Here is a 22,606-nt window from a genome sequence, read left to right as displayed (position 1 = left end):
GTTGTCCACTTGAGTGACATAGCAGTCAAGCGTTTGATCACCACGCAGGGAAAGTTAACTGAATCTTTCAAAAGACACAGGCAATGACTTTTGATGCAATCTTGCTTAAAACAAATTGTTCAAAGTTTTAAGTATGACTTTTAATGAAAATGGTTGCATTTGCAATCGGTATGATGCAAAGAGTGATAACCTTCCATTACTCTATCAGCAGCCAAACATATCAATGTGCTTCTGAAGGCTATTTTAATTTCAAATTATGTTTGCAAATACAAGTGTTTTTAATTATTCTGAGGGAGCTATTTCTAAATAACTGTAGGAATGCCTTAAATTTACAGAAATGATAGAAGTGAGATTTCTAAGGGCCCAAACAAGTTAATTGAATAGTTAAAAATTCAATAGCACAAACTTGTTTCCCATTTTATCAAAATTGAATGATGTTCTTTACTGATATGTTGTTCTTGAAAATGACAGAAAGTGTAACTATACTATTTATTTGCAGGGTATACTACTTGTATTTGACGTTTCCAGTAGAAAATTTATTAATCTGTTCCAAGATGGTTAAAGCTAATAAAAGAGGTATAACTGTGTCATTCTACATGTACATGCACTTTATATTCATTAATTATGCCCCCTTCGAAGAAGAGAGGACATATTGTTTTGCTGGATGATGGTCGGTCTGTCGGTCGTTCCGTGTGTCTGTCGGTAGACCAGTTCGTTTCCAATCAATAACTTGTAAAGGGATTGACCGATTGGCTTGATAGTTTTCATGTGCATTAACCTTGGACAGTATATGACCCGTATTGAAATTGGGTTCACTCGGTTAAAGGTCAAAGTCACTATCACATTAAGTGTGAAAATCGTATCTAATCAATAACGCATGAACGAATTGAACGATGGGCTTGATACTTCACATGTGCATTGGCCTTGGACAGGAGATGACCCCTATTGAAATTGGGGTCACTAGGTCAACGGTCAAGGTCAATGTCACAATTTGTGTGAAAATCGTTCCAGATCAATTACTCGTCAACCAATTGACAGATTGAGTGTATACTTCACATGTGCATTTGCCTTGGACAGTAGATGACCCCTATCGAAATTGGGGTCACTATGTCAAAGGTCAAATTCACTGTCACAATAAGTGTGAAAATCAAGGCCCAGTTTTGGGGGAATATGTCTCCGACCGCAGAACTCTTGTTTTAATTATTTTGCAATAAAAAAAATCATGTTGATAAAATTGACTCTGTAAAAAGGAAAACTTTGTATTATTTGAAAAAACATATACTTTGCACCATATATCTAATTTAATGAATTATGGAATACAATGCCATTTGTATAAAAACATCAATGCACATTCATCATGTGTAAATGCTTACTCACGAGGTTTCAAGATACACAAAAACTTTTTCAAGGCACACTCATAATGTGTTGGGGCACACTCTAAATGTCTATTTTTCCAAGGCTCTCTGCAATTCTTAAAAGCACTCACATAATGTTTCAAGGTACACTCATAATGTTTTACGGCACCCTCATAATGTTTCAAGACACACCCATGATGCATTAAGGCTCAATCATAATGCTTCCAGGTACACTAGTTATGTTCCAAGGAATGCTAATAATGCCTTTAGGCACAATCATACTGTTTCAAGGCACACTCATCGTGTCATAAGGTACCATATTGACACTTCAAGGCACTTTCTTAAAGTTTCAAGGCTCACACATTAGGTTTATTGCCTCAAAATATTTCAAGGTACGCGCTCTTTTTTTCAAATCACATTCCTATTATTTCAAGGCATATATACTCAGGATGTTTTAAAGTACATTAACAATGTTTAAAGGCCTACACATTATGTTTCAAGGCACACTCAATATGTTTCAAGGCACTCTCATAATGTTTAAAGGCACACTCAACAACCATCAAGGCTCAATCATAATGTTTCAAGGTACACTGGGAATGTTTTAAAGGCACACTAATCATGCCCCATGGTTAAATCATAAAGTTTCAAGGCACACTCGTAACGTTTCAGGGTACTCAACTATTAATCAAGGAATTTGCATAATGATTCATGGCACCCTTATAATGTTTCAAGTCATATTGTTTCAAGTCACATTCATTTTGTTTCAGAACACATTAACATTATTTTAGTGCATACTGATAATGTTTCAAGGCACACTCAACAGCCATCACAGGTAAATCATACTGTTTCATGGCACCCTCATAATATTTCAAGACATTTTCATGTTGTTTCAGAGCACATTCCTATAATTTCAAGGCACACTGATAATGTTTCAAGGCACACTCATAGGTTTAAGCTCGACTATATATATATATATATATATATATATATATATATATATATATATATATATATATATATATATATATATATAGTGGAGCTATCCTACTCACCCCGGCGTCGGCGTGAATGTTCAAGTTTGTGTACCACCTCAAATATTTTTAATGTCGCTTTACATTTTGCTTTTATATTTTGCATACTCCTTTACCAAAATTACCCCAATCTATAAACAAGTGCAGACAACTGTTACAAGCATTTTGTGAGAATTGTGGCCCCTTTTTCCACTTAGAATATGCATATTATTGATAAATCTTTGTTAAAGTTTGCGTACCACATAAAATATTAAAGAAGCGAATTGACATCCAAAAACATAACGGAAAGTCGGTGATTGAAAAAAACCTGTCAAAAGTAGAAAAATTCATATCCCTGGTTACAAATTGTTGCCGATGATGGGACCGAAAAAGTTGAACTGTGCATTCTGCACCCTGTCTGTGGAACATTTATTAAAGCAGCAATGATTTTGAGGAATAAATATAAATAACTTATTTTACCCTATTTAAGAACTGAAATTACCATATTTTTCAAAATCAAGGGGTGAACACCCTATTACCCAAATAATTATCTGGGGCACTGCCTATAGCTATTGCTATCAAACTTGAAATATAACCTTATTAGTTTGTTTTATGTCTTTACAAATGATTAATCGATTGTGGAAAATATACCTGAACTCAAAATCATCTATAATGTACCACTTCTTTAAAAAATAAGCGATCAATATGTTTCAATTATGGTCCTCTTCCAGTTAGAATATGACTATACTACCTTGACCTTATTGAATATGAACAATTTCCCCATGATGGCTTACTTTATACTGTCAAGCACTTGAATAGTCGAGCGCGCTGTCTTCTGACAGCTCTTGTTTAAGGCCCTCTCATAAGGTTTCAGGGCACACTCATAATTTAATTGTAAGAGATGAAAATCCCTGCAGTACATGTAAATGTTGTGTCCTATTGTGCACAGAACTGCAAGGAACACACGGTGGTGACACTGATAGGGAACAAGAGTGACAAGCTGGACACCAGACAGGTGACATTCCTTGAGGCACAGACAGTGAGTGGGTTGTGAGATATTTGGGATCAATATTGATTTAATTTGTTGTTTTTTTGTATCTTTATGTCTTACTTAAACCTTTCCCACTCAAAAGCAAATTGAAAATGGCTGTATGCAAACAGCATAAAACCAGAACAGCATGTGAGTAACTTGCAGTATGTTCAGGTTTTATGCTGTTTGCTGCTCAAAAGAATTTTTGGGTTGAAAATGCAGCCTTTAAAACTTATATCTAGTTAGAAAGGTCTTATATTTAATTTGATTTTCTAACAAACGCATCAAAGTGGTTATCTGGGTGGGAAAGGCCTAAGTATTATTTTCATAATTGTTAAAATTTAAAATTAACTCCAACATACATCTTCATTTGTTTGTTGTTTCTTTTCAATAACAGCGTTTAAAACCTCAAATTTCAGTTGTGGTTTAGTTTGATGTTTCTTGAAAGTAAATTGTTTGACAATATGTACAAGCTCTTGCAAAACAAACATTACATTTTGTGCATTTTTCACTTTGCAGATCAGAACAGTTTAAATTGTTATGAAGTCAGTGATAAGGACAGACATAATGTTGAAAAGGTAAGCATTAACATTCCTTGTATTTTGCATCATACATTGCAATTGATTTTGTGTCCATCCCATGTCCTATTTAAAAAAATAATAATTACAATTTCCGACAATTTTGTTTGTATACATTGGAAATATATATCAAAACTTTAATACTAAATCTTTTAGATATAGTTCATAGTGCGGAAATATTTTGAAGATTTAATTTTGAGCTATAACACTTTGTTATCGACTTAAAAAGTAGAAGTAATAAAAAAAAAATCACACTCAACCATGGGTTGAAATGTTTTGAACATACACCACTGTTAGCCGTTTTCATGTTATGCTTTCCTGTGGTTTATAGAGAAATAAGAGTGATTAAAAACTGGCAATAAACTGTGTAAACAGTAAAAAAAATAATAGTTCTCACTTTTAAAAAAAATGAATGCCTTCACTGAAAAAGTTGTTACTGGCGATGTCAACCCTGCCGACACTATTGGAGAGGTTAGGGTGAGGTTAAAGAACCCCCTGCTTGAAAAAGCAAGTAAAGTTTGTGGTCTCTCTAAAAACCACCAGTGGAAGAGAGAACCCTGGTGGTGGGACAGTGATGTTGAAGTATCGGTTAAGTTGAAGTCATCCCGCTACAAAACCTTCAACGCTCTGAATAAAGCTGGCCGTACCATTTAGGCAAACGTTGTCAAAGCTGCCTATTGCGAGGCTGAACGTGTCCCTAAGCAAGCTGTCTGGTTAGCCAAGTCCAAGGCTGAGAAAGAGAAATTCGTCATTCTCTCCATACGATTGAGGCATCTTCAAGCTGGCCAAGCAAATGGACAGGACAAACCAGGATGTTGTTGGTGAGAAATGTGTTAGAAATGATGCGGCGAACTGTCTGTCCGTGATGAAGACCAAATGAAAGCCGAGCACTATTCAAAGCCACTGAATGTTGAGTATGAGTGGCCCAGTGAGCTACTTCCTGAAGTTGCTCCTGTGGAAGAGCCTAACCATCAGTCACAGAAGAACGAATCCGCAACGCCTTTGGCAAGATGAAGTGCGGCAAAGCCCCATACCGTCAGGTGTGATTGCTCAGATGTTGAAAGCAGCTGGTGAGGATGGAACAGAAATGCTGAGACAGCTGACTGAGGTCGTCTTCAGCAGTGGTGTGATACCCAATGACTGGAAGGAGAGCCACATCCTTAACTTCTACAAAGGTAAAGGAGAGGCTCTAGACAGAGGTAATTACCGTAGGTTAAAGCTTACGGACCACACGATAAAACTGATTGAGCGTGTACTGGACACCCACATACGGGAGATGGTCGATATCGATGGTATGCAGTTTGGTTTTGTTCCTGGTAGAGGTACGACTGATGCAATCTTCATCATACGCCAGCTACAGGAAAAATACATTGCAGCAAACAAGCCACTGTATATTGCCTCTTTCGATCTTGAGAAAGCATTTCATAGCGTACACAGAAAGGTCCTCTGGTGGGCTCTGAGGAGTCTTGGGGTTCAGGAATGTGCAGTACGTGTCATACATGGTATGCACACAGGCGCCAGGAGCCGAGTGCGTGTCAACGGGCAGTATAGCAAGGAATTAAGAGTTTGAATAGGGGTGCATCAGAGTTCTGTTCCCAGTCCCCTGCTTTTCATCCTGGTGCTTGAGGCTCTGTCGAGGGAATTTCTCGCCGTGGTCCCATGGGCGCTCTTCTTCGCTGATGATCTTGCTGTGTTTGTTGACTCACTGGAGGAGTGTCTCTCCAGTCTAAAAGATTGAAAAGATGGAATGGAAAGCAAGTGACTGAGGGCCAATATGAAGAATAAAAAGCTCTTGGTCACCGGCGCTGGACTGAATCTGCTACGTGACGCGGGAGCATATCCCTGTGCGGTATGTAGTAATGAAGTGGGAGTGCACTCGATTGAGTGTACCCAGTGCGAACTTGAGGTGCACAAAAAGTGCAGTGGCATCATGGGTAGAATCACCAACATCACGGACTATGTATGTTCGAGATGCCTGGACCAGGTACGTTCAATTGATGGAAGACCCGTTACCCAGGTGGTCGTTGATGGCTCACAGCTTGATGTTGAGGCCAGCTTCTGCTATCTGGGTGATACACTATGTGCTGGGGGAGACTGAGAACTTGCAATCATCACCAGATGCTGCACTGCCTGGGGAAAGTTTAAGAAGCTCCTACCAATACTGACGTCGAACAGTGTTCAATGCTTGTGTACGGTCTGCCTTGATTCGCGGTAGTGAAGCGTGGGCACCATCCGCTTCTGATCTACAACGACTTCGTAGAAACGACAGAACAATGGCCCGCTGGATCTGCGGCGTCAAACCTGACGACGGAGTCGACACTGACACGCTGTATAGTAAATAAGGGATACCATAAGTCACGGCATCACTGAGAGCCAGGCGTGTGAGGTGGTATGGGCATGCCGAGCGTGCCACTTCTTCCATAAATTCAATCACAAAGATGGCCATCACTGGACGCTCTAGCCGTCTGCTGCCTACCCGAGCTACTGGGACTAATCCCGCAGCAGATGACAAATAAACTCAGGATCAAGTCAAGACAAAGACCAAACGTGCATATTTACTGACTCAACCGTAATGATAAAGAATGTTGGCCATTGTAAGATAAGTCCAATATGTTTTACTTTACACAAAAAGACTACCAAGCGACACACGTTTTTGTGTAATTTGACTTAACATGAGTCTAGACCTTTAACCTGATTTTAGTCGGCTGAAGATGCCCATAAGCCTTATTGATAAAGCATTTCAATAACCCTCTTAAAGCACATGTTGCACTGGTACAAAATCACTTTTTCAGACAGCACATATTGTTAAAGCTTTGTTAGATTCATACTGAATTGCTCTATTTGTGTCTAAGCATACGTATCCTGTTTGATACCTCCTAGCCTGTGCCTTATAAAAATAAAATAAACATTTTGAAAAGTCACCTCCCTTGATGATAAGAACACCATTCGAGGCATTGAAAATAGCATACACACGATGCCTTTACCACGTGAATTTTTAAGTTCTATGTTGGGAGAATAAAGCTCGACCTAAATAACATTTTTAAAGATGTCTTTTTTAATATTTCTCCATTTTTAATGGCATAAAGTTGGGAGCCCGCTCATTCGTGAGAGTTTTCTATAGGTATCATGATTTTTTTACTTTAAAGAAATAGTATTTTTTCAGTAAAGTGCAACCGCGCGTTTGAACAGTTAGAAAAATGTCTGATCAGTGTGGGGATCGACTTCATGTAACAAATGCGCGATTGCACTTTACAAAAAAAACAACAAATGCTACCGACAAAGCTGATTGTATATCAGTTGATAGTGGACAGGTGAATGTCATAAATCGGATTGCATGATTATTCAACTTTTTAGTGATAACAGCAATTCAATAAATGTGTTCCTTGTAATCGAAACTATGGTATTTGACTTAACAATCACTACGCTTCAGTCCAAAGACTGGTTTTGTTGTGTAATTTAATACACCTACACTCTGTCCAATGATGTTAATGTGTTCTCCCCCCCCCCCCTAAATCTAGGTATAGACACCAGAATCATCAAATTTGAGTGGATCATAGTTATGATCATAAATAGGTTTTGGTGGTCATCTTGGCGGCCATCTTGAAAAAACTACTTTCCGGAAGTCCGATTTCGGTAAACTTTTTGATGTGTTAAAAAGTAACTTCTATCGTACCAAGCATCATTTAAAATACATTTTGAAGCAAGGTTTTGGGGGTACAGTATATATTGACCCAACTTGTCGGGTCATTATATGACAAATACCCTATCAAATGTCGTTCGACATTTATATAAACATGGTCAGCAACTAGGTTAAAGCCGCACACAGCAGGATATTTAAATGTGTGTTTTTGTTCTCAAGTTTATCTGGTTGATCACGGACCTTCTTTGATATCTTGTACTTGTGAATGTCGCCGGTTCAATGCATGATACAGATGATTTGCGGATACACTCACGGATGACATTGACATGCAATAAATTCGGTTGATAGTCGCAGGCTGTATATGATGTTAAAATCTATTTATATTCAAACGGACACGCTTAGATCGAGCTATTCTTGATGAATATACATGTATATACCAACTGTTTTAAATTAAAATAGCAGTTTATATCTCCAACAATGTGAAACATCAGCAATTCAGTTTTTTTTTTCTTAATTATTTTCTGTATGTTTGAAATAATAAAAAAAATGTATTTTTTGTATCTGAAAATTTGCATTATTATTAGTATTTGCTTTCATTAAAAGCAAGTTATTTACTTTATGCAATATATTGCTGCATTTAAGTATTGTAACGTACACGTAGCATATCGCGCTTTAAGACATGCATGCAAATATGAATTTTATGGAACAATAAAGTAGTATTTCCAAGTGTAAGCCAATAATTGCCCAATATATATGATAATATAATAATAACAAATATGTTGTCTTTCGTCACATGTCATGTGAAGCAAATCATGTGTAATGAAAGGACATGTATATGTCTTCTATTGTTTTTGAGCCTCGCTCTGTAAAAACGGACCTTAATGCATGCACGTAAAGTGTCGACCCATATAAACATGTGCAGTCCGCAGCCTGTGCAGTCAGCAGCGGATAATCAGTAACAACTCTTTCCGCTTTTATATTTATTTTGTTAAAAGTATCTTCTAAACTAAAATCCAGTCGATGCGAAGTGTCGTCCCTGATCAGAATGTGCGGTCATTTTACGGTTTTCCAAGAGCATGTCATATATGAGATATTACGTCCGTTTTTCAAGGCGTTGTTTAAGGTCACTTTGGGAGGTGCTCGTTCGACATTTATAAAAACTTGGTCAGAAACTAGTTTAAAGACACACAAAGCAGGATATCTAACTGATTTTGTTTCAAGTGTGTCTGGTTGATCACGGACTCTTTGCTAGCTTGTACTGGGTAATGTCGCCGGGTTAATTCATGATGCAGATGATTTGCGGATACACTCGAAGATGACCTGGACATTCAATTATCTTGGCGGGGAGTTGCAGGCTATATTTGATGTTGAAATCTATTTATATTGAAACGGACACGCTAAGATCACGCTATTCTTGATGAATATATACCAAGTGTATTTTAATTAAAATAGCAGTCTATTTCTCCAACAATGTGAAACATCAGCAATTCATTTTATTTTTTTCCTTAATTATTTTCTGTATGTTTGAAATAATTAAAAAAATATTATTTTATCTGAAATTTATTATAATTATTATTTGCTTTCAATAAAAGCAAGTTATTTAGTATATGCAATAGATTGATGCATTTAAGTATTGTTACGTACACGTAGCATATGGTCATCAATACAATAGCAAACTAACGCTGAGAGACTGTCCCGTGCAACCACTGCATAAGCAAACTTAACGTATTCCTGTTTTATGTGCGATGCGTTTACTTTGTTTACGATATTCGTTAATGTCGCTTTACTTTGTTGTTGTCTCGTTAGATTGGCAAGACATAAAATATACGCTTTTCAATATATAGACAATAATTTTATAATCATAATAAATCTTAAATGTATCTGTAGATGCAAACCTGTTGATTATACGCCTTCAGAGTCGAGTAGGCAACCCCGAATTTGCAGGGAATGATACATAAATGGCATCAGTTAAGCGCGTACCCTGAGCAGTCGTCAGTCAAATTCTTGACTTTTAATAATAAAAACTCTGTGTGCAAATCTAACATTTTGTCAACATAAGACTATGTTTGCAACCTTGTCATTAAGCACAATCGTTTTACCTAAAATTGTGATGAACAAATAGATATGTTAGTGGAAAAATGTATGAAAGCATCATAGTCCCGATTTATAAGTCTGGATCTTAATTTATATTACATTCCTGATTAACAAAATGTTAAGAAGAAAGCTCATCATAGTATATTTGTTACTAAACAAATACCGGAGTGCAGAAATTGTTATTAATTTCCAAAAACAAACCATCTTTTTCGCGCTTTAAGACATACATGCAAATATGCATTTAATGGAACAATAAATTGGTATTTCCAAGTCTGAGCCAATTATTGCTCAATATATATGATAATAATACTATAATAATAACAACTATGAGCCTCTCTCTGTGAAAACGGATCTTAATGCATGCACGTAAAGTGTCGACCCATATAAACATGTACAGTCCGCAGCCTGTGCTGTCGGTAGAGGGTAATCAGTAACAACTCTTTCCTCTTGTATATTTTTTGTTGTTGAAAAAGTCTTCTAAACGAATATCCAGTCTATGCGAAGTGTCGTCCCTTATTAGAATGTGCGGTCATGTTACGGTTTTCCAAGAGCGCGTCTCATATATGAGATGTTAAGTCCATTTTGTTAAGGCGTTTTTTTAAGGTCACTTTGGGAGGTGCTCGTTCGACATTTATATAAATATGGTCAGGAACTAGTTTAAATCCGCACACAACAGGATATGTTGACGTGTGTCTGGTTGATCCCGGATCTTTTTTGCTAGCTTGTCCTTGTACATGTCACCGGTAAAAGGCTTGATGCAGATGATTTGCGGATACACTCGAGGATGACCTTGACTTTCAATTATCTCGGTGGGTAGTTGCAGGCTGTACATGATGTTGAAATCTATTTATATTGAAACGGACACGCTAAGATCACGCTTTACTTGATGAATATATACCAAGTGTTTTTAAATTAAATAGCATTCTTTATCTCCAACAATGTGAAACATCAGCAATTCAGTTTAAAGCCCCATGAACACTCAAACTCAACGAATATTTCGTAAAATATTTCATGTAATAAAGTTAAACCATAAAACAATCAGTGTTTCTTATAGCAATTGCCAAAATGTCAACGCTAGATGTGGTCTGGAAACATAGATTTAACAAGATACAACAATATTTTTAAATTTTGTGTGGTACAATTCGTTTAACACATGTTCATGTACCCATTTAGTGTCCGTGTGTCGTATGAATAGATATCGTTGCGGGCAATTATAATGGAATATATTGTGCCACAACAAAATAAAAAAAACATTTGTATCTCGTTTAATCTATGTTACCAGACCACATCTAGCGGTGCAATTTTGGCATACTTTGTTACGAAATATTTTAGGAAATATTCGTTGATATTGAGTGTTAATGTGGCTTTAAAAACGTATTCGTAAACGCTGATAAGAGGTCGTTTTAAAGCAATGACGTTTCAGCCGGTAAATTTCGTTCTGGGGTGAGCTTGCGATACCGAAGTAAAGCCTAAAACTTATGAAATTAAAATAGAAAAATAGTATTGGATTAAACATATTCCTTTATTTTGTTTTGACCAAATGTGCTGCGAAAATTTAAATATATAATTTTCTTATTAATTATTTTGCTTTATTATTTTCTGTTGGTTTGAAATAATTAAAAAGTTGTATTGTTTTATCTAAAATATTGCATTATTATTGTTATTTATGTCAATAAAAGCAATTTATTTAGTATATGCATTAGGTTGCTGCATTGAAAGTACATTGTATTGCTACGTAAGCGTAGCATACGGTTATTAATACATAAGCAAACTAACGCTGTAAAGACTATCGCGTCCGACTTCTGCATAAGTTAATTTAACATATTGGTTTGTTTGTATGTGCGATGCGTTTAATTAATTTGTTTACGTGATATTCGTTGATGCCGGTTTACTTTGCTGTTGTCTTGTTAGGTTGACAAAACAAAAAAATATAAGCTTTCAATTTATTGACAATCATGTTATAATCATTATACTCTTAAATGTATATGTAGATGCAAACATGCTCATTATTATATACATGTACACGAAACTATTGATTATTGGTTAACTGATAGCGATAGTATATTTCTTTGCAAGATCGTTTACTCTCAATCGTGATACATCGGCTATCTCGGATTCCTCCGTAAGATAGGCCTCGTGGCTAACGGTCGCCATATTGCCTTGTATTACTACTTTACTACCCAAAAGGTTGTCAGTCTATTGTTATGAGGCTGTATACATGCGCGTTGAACTAGCGCCAAACTTTTTACCGAAACTTTGATATTAAGAGCACTATTAACGTTCATTTGTGTTGCATTTTGACCTATTATCCAAGTGATTTACTTTTCCATTATTATTTAATCACCCTATTATCCAATTTTTAAGATGAAATTACGGTGTTTACAAAACCAACCAAACCGAAAGTGAAACTGGATGCATTACGTTTCGCGATGTAAACATTAAATATTTGTTCAGTTTGAGGAAGCGAATCGATAATAGACGTTGGAATATGTATGCAATACAGACTATCATTGCCGATTATAGTACTGGCTAAAAAATACCTTTTATGACAGGTCATGTATAGAACGTTAATCAAATGAAATAGTGACCATAAATCACTACAAATGTCTGGGTTGTTCATTAACCCATTTATGCCCAGTGGACTCACCCATCCTTCTAAATTGGATCAATTTATTTCCAAAAGTTTCTGGTATATTTATTTCTATATTTAGAATATTTCTTACAGAAATTTCTTTAAGCAAACAGCGCAGACCCAGATGAGACGCCGCATTATGCGGCGTCTCATCTGGGTCTACGCTATTTGCAATGTCCTTTTTTTCAGGACGCTAGGCATGAATGGGTTAATATAATTAATGCACGTTTCTGATCTAATTGCCTGTATCTAGTTGTAATTACCATGATATTGATAAAATTAAAACGTTTTTAACATTACATGTTTTATTTTTATCATTTAGGGAATATATAACTGTATCATTATCATCATTAAATATTCTGAAAATGATCTAAATTATCATGATTACTTTAAAGTAGAATTTTTAAATTTTACTCATTATTTTTAATGATTTTCCACATTTGCTTGATTCAAAATAAAATGTATTAATAAGGGTTTCAGTTGTTAGTTTTAACCCTTTTTTAGTTCGATTAAATTTAAAGTACTAACTACGTACATGTATGTGAAATGCTCTTGAGTTCGTTTCCTGGGCCTAGAACCAGTACTTGGGTGTCTCTTGGAGATTTCTTAAGAATGCTCCCACACTGGGGATCAAACCAGTGACCTCCAGATCATTAGGTGGACACCACATCCGTTACACATCAGCGACCTTTAATTAGTAAATTACTTTAGTATTGCAGCATTATATAATGTAATGTTGCTACATATTTTTGGAAAATGATTAATGTGCAGTACTAAATAAATCTAAATGCATACAATTTTAATTGTGTATATTGTGTGATTATTAGTTACAAATTCCCTTTTTACAGGTATACTGGATTATGAAAGACTGATAAACATAAAATTGACAACTCATCTCCCCAACGATACTTTGTGTGGCTCATTCTCAGAACAAACCCATAGTCAGTGAGAAAACTACAGTGTAAAAAGACCACTTGATTGTGACAATTATGGCTGACCAAGCAAATGTTATCATTTAAAATAAAGAGAACTTCCAGTTCAATATACATTTTATACCAATTATGACATTGGCCAACACAGAAAATAATTATAAGGTTGATTTTCCCAAAATTGACTGTTACAATTGGATACTGTTTTAAGCTTCACTGTACTTTGTCTGAAAATAAAAGTCCTTTATGATGTAATAGAAACATACATATTTAATTTTTAGTTTTACAAGGATATATATACATACATATATTATAATATCTTTTATCGATGGTCAATCAATTTAAGTTTAACTAATATATACATACACATTTTATACATGTGTATGCTTTGATTTTTTTCTATTGAAGCCAAATTAATATCCAATTAGATAGATAGATAATATCACAGCAGTATTTCTATTTTGTCTGCAAGTACTGCAGAAATCATGGATTATTATTTTACTGAGTCAGCCTTAATCTTTATATTATAATTGTTAAAACAGATTAAGATGTGCATTATACAATTGAGGATGCATCAAGATTAAAAAATGGTACATGTATTAATTAATAAAGAATCAATAACAATCAGAAACTGTGCTTTTTTTCAGTATTGTGTGAAAGGATTTGAAGTAATGATGTGTTTTTGAAATATGATTTATGTGAATTTGAATAAATATATAAAATTTAGTGATTTTCTCAGACAAAAACTGTTAATTACATACTAAAGTATTCAAAATGTATTATTGTAATATTTATTCGAATTTTTTAGTACAAAAAGCACTTTTCCCTGGCATTTGTATTTATAGTAATTGCATATTTTATAATTCTGACAGCATTTATAAACTGTGTTCATGCAAGCATGAACACGGTTTCATTTTTTGAGTATTTAAACAAGAGGGCCATGATGGCCCTGTATCACTCCACTGCTGAAAAAAAGGCTGAAACAAATTTCTCTGCATGTGCAAATACTTAAATATAGGCCCTATTTAAGCACATGTACACTTTTGTGACCTTCTGGGCTGGGTCAAATTTAACCCCAGGGGCATAATTTGAGAAAACTTTGTAGAGGACTACTATATCTCACTACATACAAAATGTGGTAGCCCTAGGTCCTAGAGTTAAGGACAAGAATATTTTTAAAGTTTTCACAAAATAAGAAAGATATAAGCGTATATAATGTTCAATTTTGTGACATGCGGGTCAGGATCAAATTTGACCCAAAGGGCATAATTTGAACAAACTTGGTAGAGGACTATAAGATGTTATTGCATACCAAATTTGGTAGCCATAGTCCAAATGGTTTTCGACAAGAAGATTTTTAAAGATTTCACAAAATAGGCGCTTTAAAAGCGTTTATTTAATTTTGTGACCCCCCGGGGCAGGGTCAAAGTTGACCCCAGAGGCATTATTTGAACAAATTTGGTAGAGGTTTATTAGATGTCACTACATACCAAATTTGGTAGCCCTAGGCCCAATGGTTATGGACAACAAGATTTTTAAAGTTTTCACAAAATAGGCCCCATATAAGCGTATGTTCAGTTTTGTGACCCCGGGCAGGGTCAAATTTGACCCAAGGGGCATAATTTGAACAAATTTGGTAGAGGACTATAAGATGCCACTACATACCAAATTTGGTAGCCCTAGGCCCAATGGTTATGGACGAGAAGATTTGTAAAGTTTTCACAAAATATACCCTATATAAGCATATGTTCAATTTTGTGACCCCCGGGGCAGGGTCAAATTTGACCCCAGGGGTATAATTTGAACAAATTTGGTAGAGGACTATTAGATGTCTCTACATACCAAATTTGATAGCCCTAGGCCCAATGGTTATGGACGGGAGATTTTGAAAGTTTTCACAAAATAGGCCTTATTTAAGCAAATTTTCAATTTTGTGACCCCCAAAGCAGAGTCAAATTTGACCCCAGGGGCATAATTTGAACAAATTTGAAAGAGGTACACCCCAGGAACATTCCTAAGAAATTTCATCAGAATTGGACCAGTAGTTTAGGAGAAGATGTTTAAAGGAAAAGTTTATGCATGGATGCACGATGGACACAGGACCTTTGGCCAGTGGAGCTAAAAATCAAATTAAACATTTATTTTTTATTTAAAATCAGTTTTTATATGCAAGTGTCTATTTCACTTATAAATTAAAACAGCATATTATTCATTATTGAAAAGATTAGTCCAAGCTTGATGTCATATTTCAACTTTGCATAGTGTAGTTAATTGAACATTGTATTGAACTGTATGGGCAGCTATATTTTTTAATTTATGTATGTTGTATTATACAAAATGCATTATTTCTACCACAAGTAGACCATATAAGGCCTACTGCTACTAAATAGGCACTGGTATGAATTTGACACTGTTTTTGATGCTCATACAAAACTTTAATTATTACTACACTTTAGTATATTAAATATTTTCAAGTTTTTGTTCAACATTTTTTGCAAAAGAAAAGAGTGTCTTAATGCATTTAAAAATATACTTAAAACAAACTAAAAATGCATTTTAACATACCTTTTTCCTGGTAAAGTGTATTTGGGATGATAAAAAATACACTTGAAGAGTATTAATGCTGGAAAAATGCAGAAAAAAATACATTTGTTTCTGTTAGAAGTGTGTCTTGTCTGCATTTTTAAGTGTATTAAATGCACATCAAATGCAGATAAATACAATGCCAATACTGTTACATGTATTGTAATGGACATAAAATGCACTTGTTCTTGTAATTAAATGCTTTAGTGTATTGAAATAACCTTTTATAACGTTTTAACAATTAATAATACCTTTTTATATAAATTTTCTTTTGAAATGTGACACTTAAATGATTTTTGCACCACTAGTAAGAGATATAATTTGTGCTCATAATGCTTTATCATTACACTACATAATATCATTTGTTGTATGAAAATTACCCGTTAAATTCATGTGAAAGCTCAAGAAATCAATAGCAGCGTGCTATACCCTGCTCCTTTTTACATGACTTGATGGTATTTAATCCCCAATTCTACATGGCTAAGGGAAAATTAATGTGCAGATTTGACAAATAAGTCTTAACTGGGATCCAATAGGCAGACTTTCATATTACTTGTATTTAATTTAAATCATGATCTGAATTGCTCTTTGGCAAATCTTTGTTGGTCACAGTATTCAACTGAATTTTGTTCACTTTGTAGTGATTATATTTTCTATATTTATCAGACAACATCTTTCTTCAAAAGTTTAACATGATTGCTTGGTTAATTTAGAAACAAGATCAATGCATCATAACATAAAATGAAAAAATGTGTAATAGTAAAAATGGCAGCAAAAAAGCACTAGATTATCTGCCTTAAATCTGAGACGATATGTTGATGTATTGGAATTTCTCATAAATAATGTGCTCCATAGTTGTATAATTGTATAGTCGCATGCATGAGTGGTGTCAATGTCACAATACCAATTAAAGCCTATAATTTACTAAAACAATTTGAAGTTTGATGTGAGTTTTTTTCAAGATCTGTTATATATAATTATATATACATGTATATATATATTGTTGAAAAGTTAACATGCAATAAGTTTACTGTAATTAAGTGACAAATAGTTTTACTGATTTGGTTGGAGGCATATATGCAGATATATCATGGTTTGTGCAGAGGACAGTAGCAAAAACAAGAGCTGTCTCCGTAGGATGACATACGCCCCCGATAAACGCTTTAATAGAAGTTATGAGCATTTTTCAAAACCTAAAAGCCGACCCTAAGTTCAAGGTCAAAGGGGTCAAAATTTGTGTGTGTATGGGAAGGCCTTGTCCATATACACATGCATACCAAATATGAATGTTACATCTGAAGCGACATAGAAGTTATGAGCATTTTTTCGAAACCTAAATGCAAAGTGTGATGGATAGACAGACGGACAGTGCGATCACTATATGCCCTCCTTTGGGGGCATAAAAATGTGTTTCACATTGTTTTGGTAAATGAGTAATGTAGTTAAAAGAACAGAATCATCAATTATAAAGTTATTGATTATAAAGTGTTGCTGGCATATTTGATGCATTTATCTAGCTATAAGAAGGTCCCTGTTTTATCCCCACTGGCACCGAGTGAGGGTTCTCAAAATCTTTAAACAATATGAATAACTACATATAGGGTCGAGAGCCTTGTTGATATGGGGGCTAAACACCTGAAATCAAAGCGACCCAGGTTAAAGGATCCTGCTATACTCTGAACAAGTATTGTTTCTTCTCACAAAAATGGCTTAAGTGTCTTACTAAGCTTTAGACTTTGAGTTTCAGTGCAATCAATCAAAAATAAATTGGTCAAATTAAATAATAATTTGTAAAAAATAAACATTCTGCACAAATTCAATTATTTACTTTACCTGTGTGCATGAATCATTTCAGTCTTGATGGTTAGTGAACTATGTCAAAAGCACCATAGCTATGAAACACTTGTTTTTTTGAATTGTGCAATGTTCCACATAAATGATGCTGATGATTATTCTACACGATGATGAATTCAATTATTAGATATATTTCTTAATTCCATTTCCACCAACAATTCGGTTATTCCACTACCAGTTCACATGCTTCATACACAGTTGAAAATAACACTATTTCACTCAACAACCGTGACACATGTACTAAATTTTTCAACTTTTCGCAATTAAAATTGTCTTCTACTGTTATTGTTGTTGTTGTACTTTTGAAAGTAGTTCGAAAGATGGCGACCATTAACCCAGAGATTGATTTATGAAATAAATCGTCTGCTGATCCAGAGTGCGTTTACTCTAAGATACAAATACGATATAATTAAATACCAATGTGAATGATTTATTTTGCAAATTTTACATATTTTAGTATAACCTCTTATAGAGATAATATATATTTAACGAGCCTTTATCTACCCCTTTGCCCATATGGAAAGAAATAAACGCACAATCCATGTCACAGCGAACGAAAGTCGCATGCATAGAAGCGAGTTTTAAAACACGGAAAAACATACGAGCACATCTTTAATATTTGCGTATTATAAATATGTATCGCAAAACAATATTCGTCGGAAGAATTTTGTCCATGACTTTGAAGGCTTGGCAAGCATGCGAAATGCATGATGACCTCGTGAACACTTAGGTTACATCCTTGTTTTGAAAATGCTGTTGGTTTAAAGAAAATGCACTGTACTGCATAAAACCGAAGCGACTCTGCTAAATTGATACTAGTATTCAGCTTTGCTTTTATATCTTATACATCGTTCTCAACACAAGGATGTCTGCATCCGTCAAAGCCTATTGAAACGATATGCCGAAGTCACGAGCAAAGATGATGACAAAGATAAAGTTGAACAGACGTTATTATGTCCTGTTCAATATAATTTAATACCGGTAAAGTATTGCCCGGGCATTTATTCTGCAATGCTATATAAGACCGAAGACCACGTCCTCACATCTTATACGTTTCTAACGACCACCAAGAATACAGCAGCAATGATGTTGATGTTGATCGCGGCAGTGTTCGTGCAAGTCTTACTGACCACCGGGCATGCAATGTCAGTTACTGGATTGGATGACAATGTATCGGCTATGGAGCAACTTCTGACCATGGTTCCTGAAAGGACAACCGATGTAAGTTATTACATACATGTACTTAGCTAAAACTAAAATTGGTATGCATGAATATTGCAATGATGTTATTTATTGACTACATATTTATTGCTTTGCGCTAGTAAAATAATTTGGCTGAGTAGAACGGGATGCACATATTAAATAGTCATAGTTTTTTATATACCTAATGATAAAATCACAGGTACTTGAAAATATTTTTTTTGTCCTAATATATATAAAAAAAATATAAAATATAAAGAAGTGAAACTCCAGCTGCTGGAGCAGTATTGAATTTTCATTAAAAACAATTAATTGGTCCTTTATTTAAGGCAAGTGACCGATTGCCCAAACAGTACAAAACAGCACAGTACAGCACAATACAAACCAACATAAACTCAAAATATGAATAAAGCTGGGGTCACCGCCTTGGAACGGTCAATGCAAAAAGAAAAGGTATCCAACGATGATTTCACAGGTGTATTTAATAACGCTATGCAACAGCTTGAAAGATCGAATAATGCACACAAATGTCTTGTGGTTGCCAGCACCGTTTTTTAGATGAAAATCCATCAAGTATGTCCAAAACAGCTTAAAGTTTCACAAATATGTCGCCAAAATCGAAGTGTGTAATTCTCGACGTTCAACTGTCAGTTATGACAGACCGCGAATTTCGGTCGTTTTTTCACAATTGCACAAGAACTTTGTTATAAACTCCACATACGTTTTTTATTTACTAAGTTTTCATTCGAACTTGTGAAAATAACAAATTTTCGGAATTTCTTTTTCTATTTTTAGATTATCATATCAAGATGTACTTCCCTTGTTTATATCCTTGTTTATATGTTTTTCTATGATCACGAGTAAAATAAAATCGATTATCCTCCGAATTCAACATATTTTCTTTTAATTTTATGTCTTTTTTACCGTTTATTTACATTGTAAAAGAGTTTAACTGAAGAATTTCCATGGAATAATGACTTCATTTCGTCAACAAATGACGTCAAAAATGACGTCATTTTAATGTTTTGAGGCACGCCACGGGAGAGAGGAAAATTATAATTAATTATTTTCTTGAAAAAGGGGCATAAAAGAAACAGAAAATTTGTTCATGTCAGTGTTAGATCGTTTGTTATTTCACTCGTGATCATAGAAAAATAATATATTCACTCGTGGCTGCACCACTCGTGAAAAAATATTTTCTATGATCACTCGTGAAATAACAAACGATCTTACACTGACATGAACAAATATTCTCTATTTATTTTATTTTATTTTTTATCGAAGAACTTTCCTTTGAAGGAAATGTACCAACAACTGCAGACGCAATTGAAGAGTCTTGAAGACATGTACCAACAGCAGCAGAAGCAATTGAAGATTCTTGAAGAACGAAAAGAACAACGCAATGGACCCAGTGATTATGCCACTACTGTCAACGTCAATAAATCGGAAGTCGTTGTTGGCTGTAAGTAGTGTTGTTGTATGCATATGCTTAAACATTCTGAGTTTATTACATTTCAAACATAGTGTTATAGGCAAGAAATTCGCAAGCATGATCTAAATGTTAAATATTCCACAAATATTTAATTTTAAAAGTATTATGATTGGGCCATTTTGAAATTTAATATTAAGAGATTCTCAGTCAAAATGCCATTTAAAATACAATGGTCTTTAATTGCAGCGCAAGCATACCCTAGAGTGGCCTTTACGGCATTGAAAGTAGCTTCTCAACCCAACATTTATGCGCGTACAAGGATAACGTTTGAGAAAGTCATCCTGAACGTAGGGAATGCCTATCGCGCAGGAAGCGGGACTTTCGTCGTACCAACCTGCGGAAGCGGAATCTACATGTTTTCGTTTACACTGGCAGCGCCTCAGGGTATTTACTCGGCACTCTTTCATAACGGGGGGGAGATAGCGCGGATCAACCTTCCATCTTCAGCATGGATTTCTGGCACCCAAACGGTCTTCGTCAACCTCAATGCAAATGATCAAGTGTGGGTGCAGAGCATGGGGTACAACGCTCGCGGAGTGTATGGTATGTTGGAGAGCTCGTTTACTGGCATTTTGGTGGCCTAGAACTGGTACAGGAAGAAAACACAACTTAGGACCCGTTCTCATAAATCAATCTTTACTTCTATACACGATTTAATATGTCTGTTTCTTCTTCAGTGCTACCATATTTTACATCTTGCAACGCGCCTAGAGAAGCTTATAAATTCAATCAAATTATTTGTGGCGAATCAATACGTTATAAGTTTTGTCTTAGCCGCTTTAATAGGCTACTGATTTATGTTTGTTTAATGGTTCAGACATTTAAGTAACATTAACAAGTGTCAACCGATCTGAAATTAAAAAATCCTGTATACCTTACAAACAAACTTAAGAATTTGAATTCCTGCTTGTCTAAATGCTTAAGTTGCTTAAGTTGCCCCTGAGGCGCTTTGTGAATACGGACCATGTGTTTGGTTTGATGATAGCTTCTATAACGCATCTAATACATGGTAAACTTATGTATTTTACTGCTGTATATAAGATACATACAGTTATAGTTTAGTGAATGCTAACTTATTGGTGTTTTCTAGGGAATGGTAAAGGAAAACGACTGTTCAAATTATGGCTTCATGGCATGAGTTAATATGAAGGCAGTTGCACGGTTTTCAAAAAGTCACTTTTTTGCTGGTCAAAATTTATTGTATTGTACAATTCTTGAAGAAATCTGTATTTTTGTATTTCACTGTGTAATTTGTCTTTTATATAACCATTAATATATGAAACAATAAAACAAACATTTTTGGCATGTTCTAATATTTTGTTTTTATTAAGAAAAACATATATGCTAAAATAATAATACCTTTCGAAATCACAAATACTATCCATAATAAAACAAATATATTCTTAATAGTCTTAATCGAGAGCTTTTAATTGACTGCATAAAGTGTTAAGTGGATCGGTATATCTATTGCAAATGTATTCAGTTTAAGTGTTTTGTCTGAAATGGGGTCGTATACAATACCGCTGTCGAAAAAAAGAAACGTGTGTTTTGTGTGTTTTATTTTGTTTTTAATAGCTGACATGCGTCATTGCATTGACCTTTAAATGAAAAAAATTGTGTCGTGTTCTGAGAAAACTGGGCATAATGCATGTGCATAAAGTGTCGCAGTCCGCACAGGCTTATCAGGGACGACAATTTCCGCTTTGATGGAATTTTTCGTTTACATGATGTCTCATTTAAGCGAAAATCCAGTTTAGGCGGAAAGTGTCGTCCCTGATGAGCCTGTGCAGACTACACAGGCTTATCTGGGATGACACTTTACGCACATGCAGTTTGTCCAGTTTCCTCAGAACGTGACACAAATAATTATTCGTGAATTTAAACTGTATTGCTGTATGTCAATTAAACAATACAGCAGAAAATGTATAAGTTACATAATTATAACGTTTGCGAGAAATGCATGAAATGATGTTCATGCTTTAAACCGCTTGTGTACCAAAATATCGATAATCGGTGCATAAAAGCATGTTAATAAAATCACCATATACAATTTGAAATATATATTAAAATATAAAAATAACCATGAGTACATTAAGTGAACACTTCACATTTAATATTAATAAAAAATATATATAACCGGTATTGCAATCGTTTAATAAAATGAAATTTTACATATAAAAGAATTTTCGTTTCGCCGATGCTGATGTTT

At 34.8% G+C, this 22,606-nt stretch overlaps 1 protein-coding gene across 2 annotated transcripts; it reads left to right on the top strand.

Moving 5' to 3' along the window:
- Window positions 1–18,705: 18,705 nt before the first annotated feature.
- LOC127871701 (uncharacterized) lies at window positions 18,706–21,702 on the top strand. 2 transcript variants are annotated; one of them, XM_052414834.1, is made up of 3 exons: window positions 18,706–18,926; window positions 20,190–20,367; window positions 20,584–21,702. In XM_052414834.1, the coding sequence occupies exons 1-3, from the start codon at window positions 18,717–18,719 to the stop codon at window positions 20,979–20,981; spliced, it is 786 nt and encodes a 261-aa protein (XP_052270794.1). In that variant the 5' UTR covers window positions 18,706–18,716; the 3' UTR covers window positions 20,982–21,702. The 2 variants fall into 2 exon arrangements, with proteins under 2 accessions (XP_052270794.1, XP_052270795.1); XM_052414835.1 differs by having other exon boundaries at window positions 18,714–18,926; window positions 20,205–20,367.
- The last annotated feature ends 904 nt before the right edge of the window (window positions 21,703–22,606 follow it).

The sequence above is a fragment of the Dreissena polymorpha genome, chromosome 3 (genome assembly GCF_020536995.1).
Source record: "Dreissena polymorpha isolate Duluth1 chromosome 3, UMN_Dpol_1.0, whole genome shotgun sequence".
NCBI classification, from domain to species: Eukaryota; Metazoa; Mollusca; class Bivalvia; order Myida; family Dreissenidae; genus Dreissena; species Dreissena polymorpha.
This window is presented reverse-complemented; position numbering and strand designations above follow the sequence as displayed.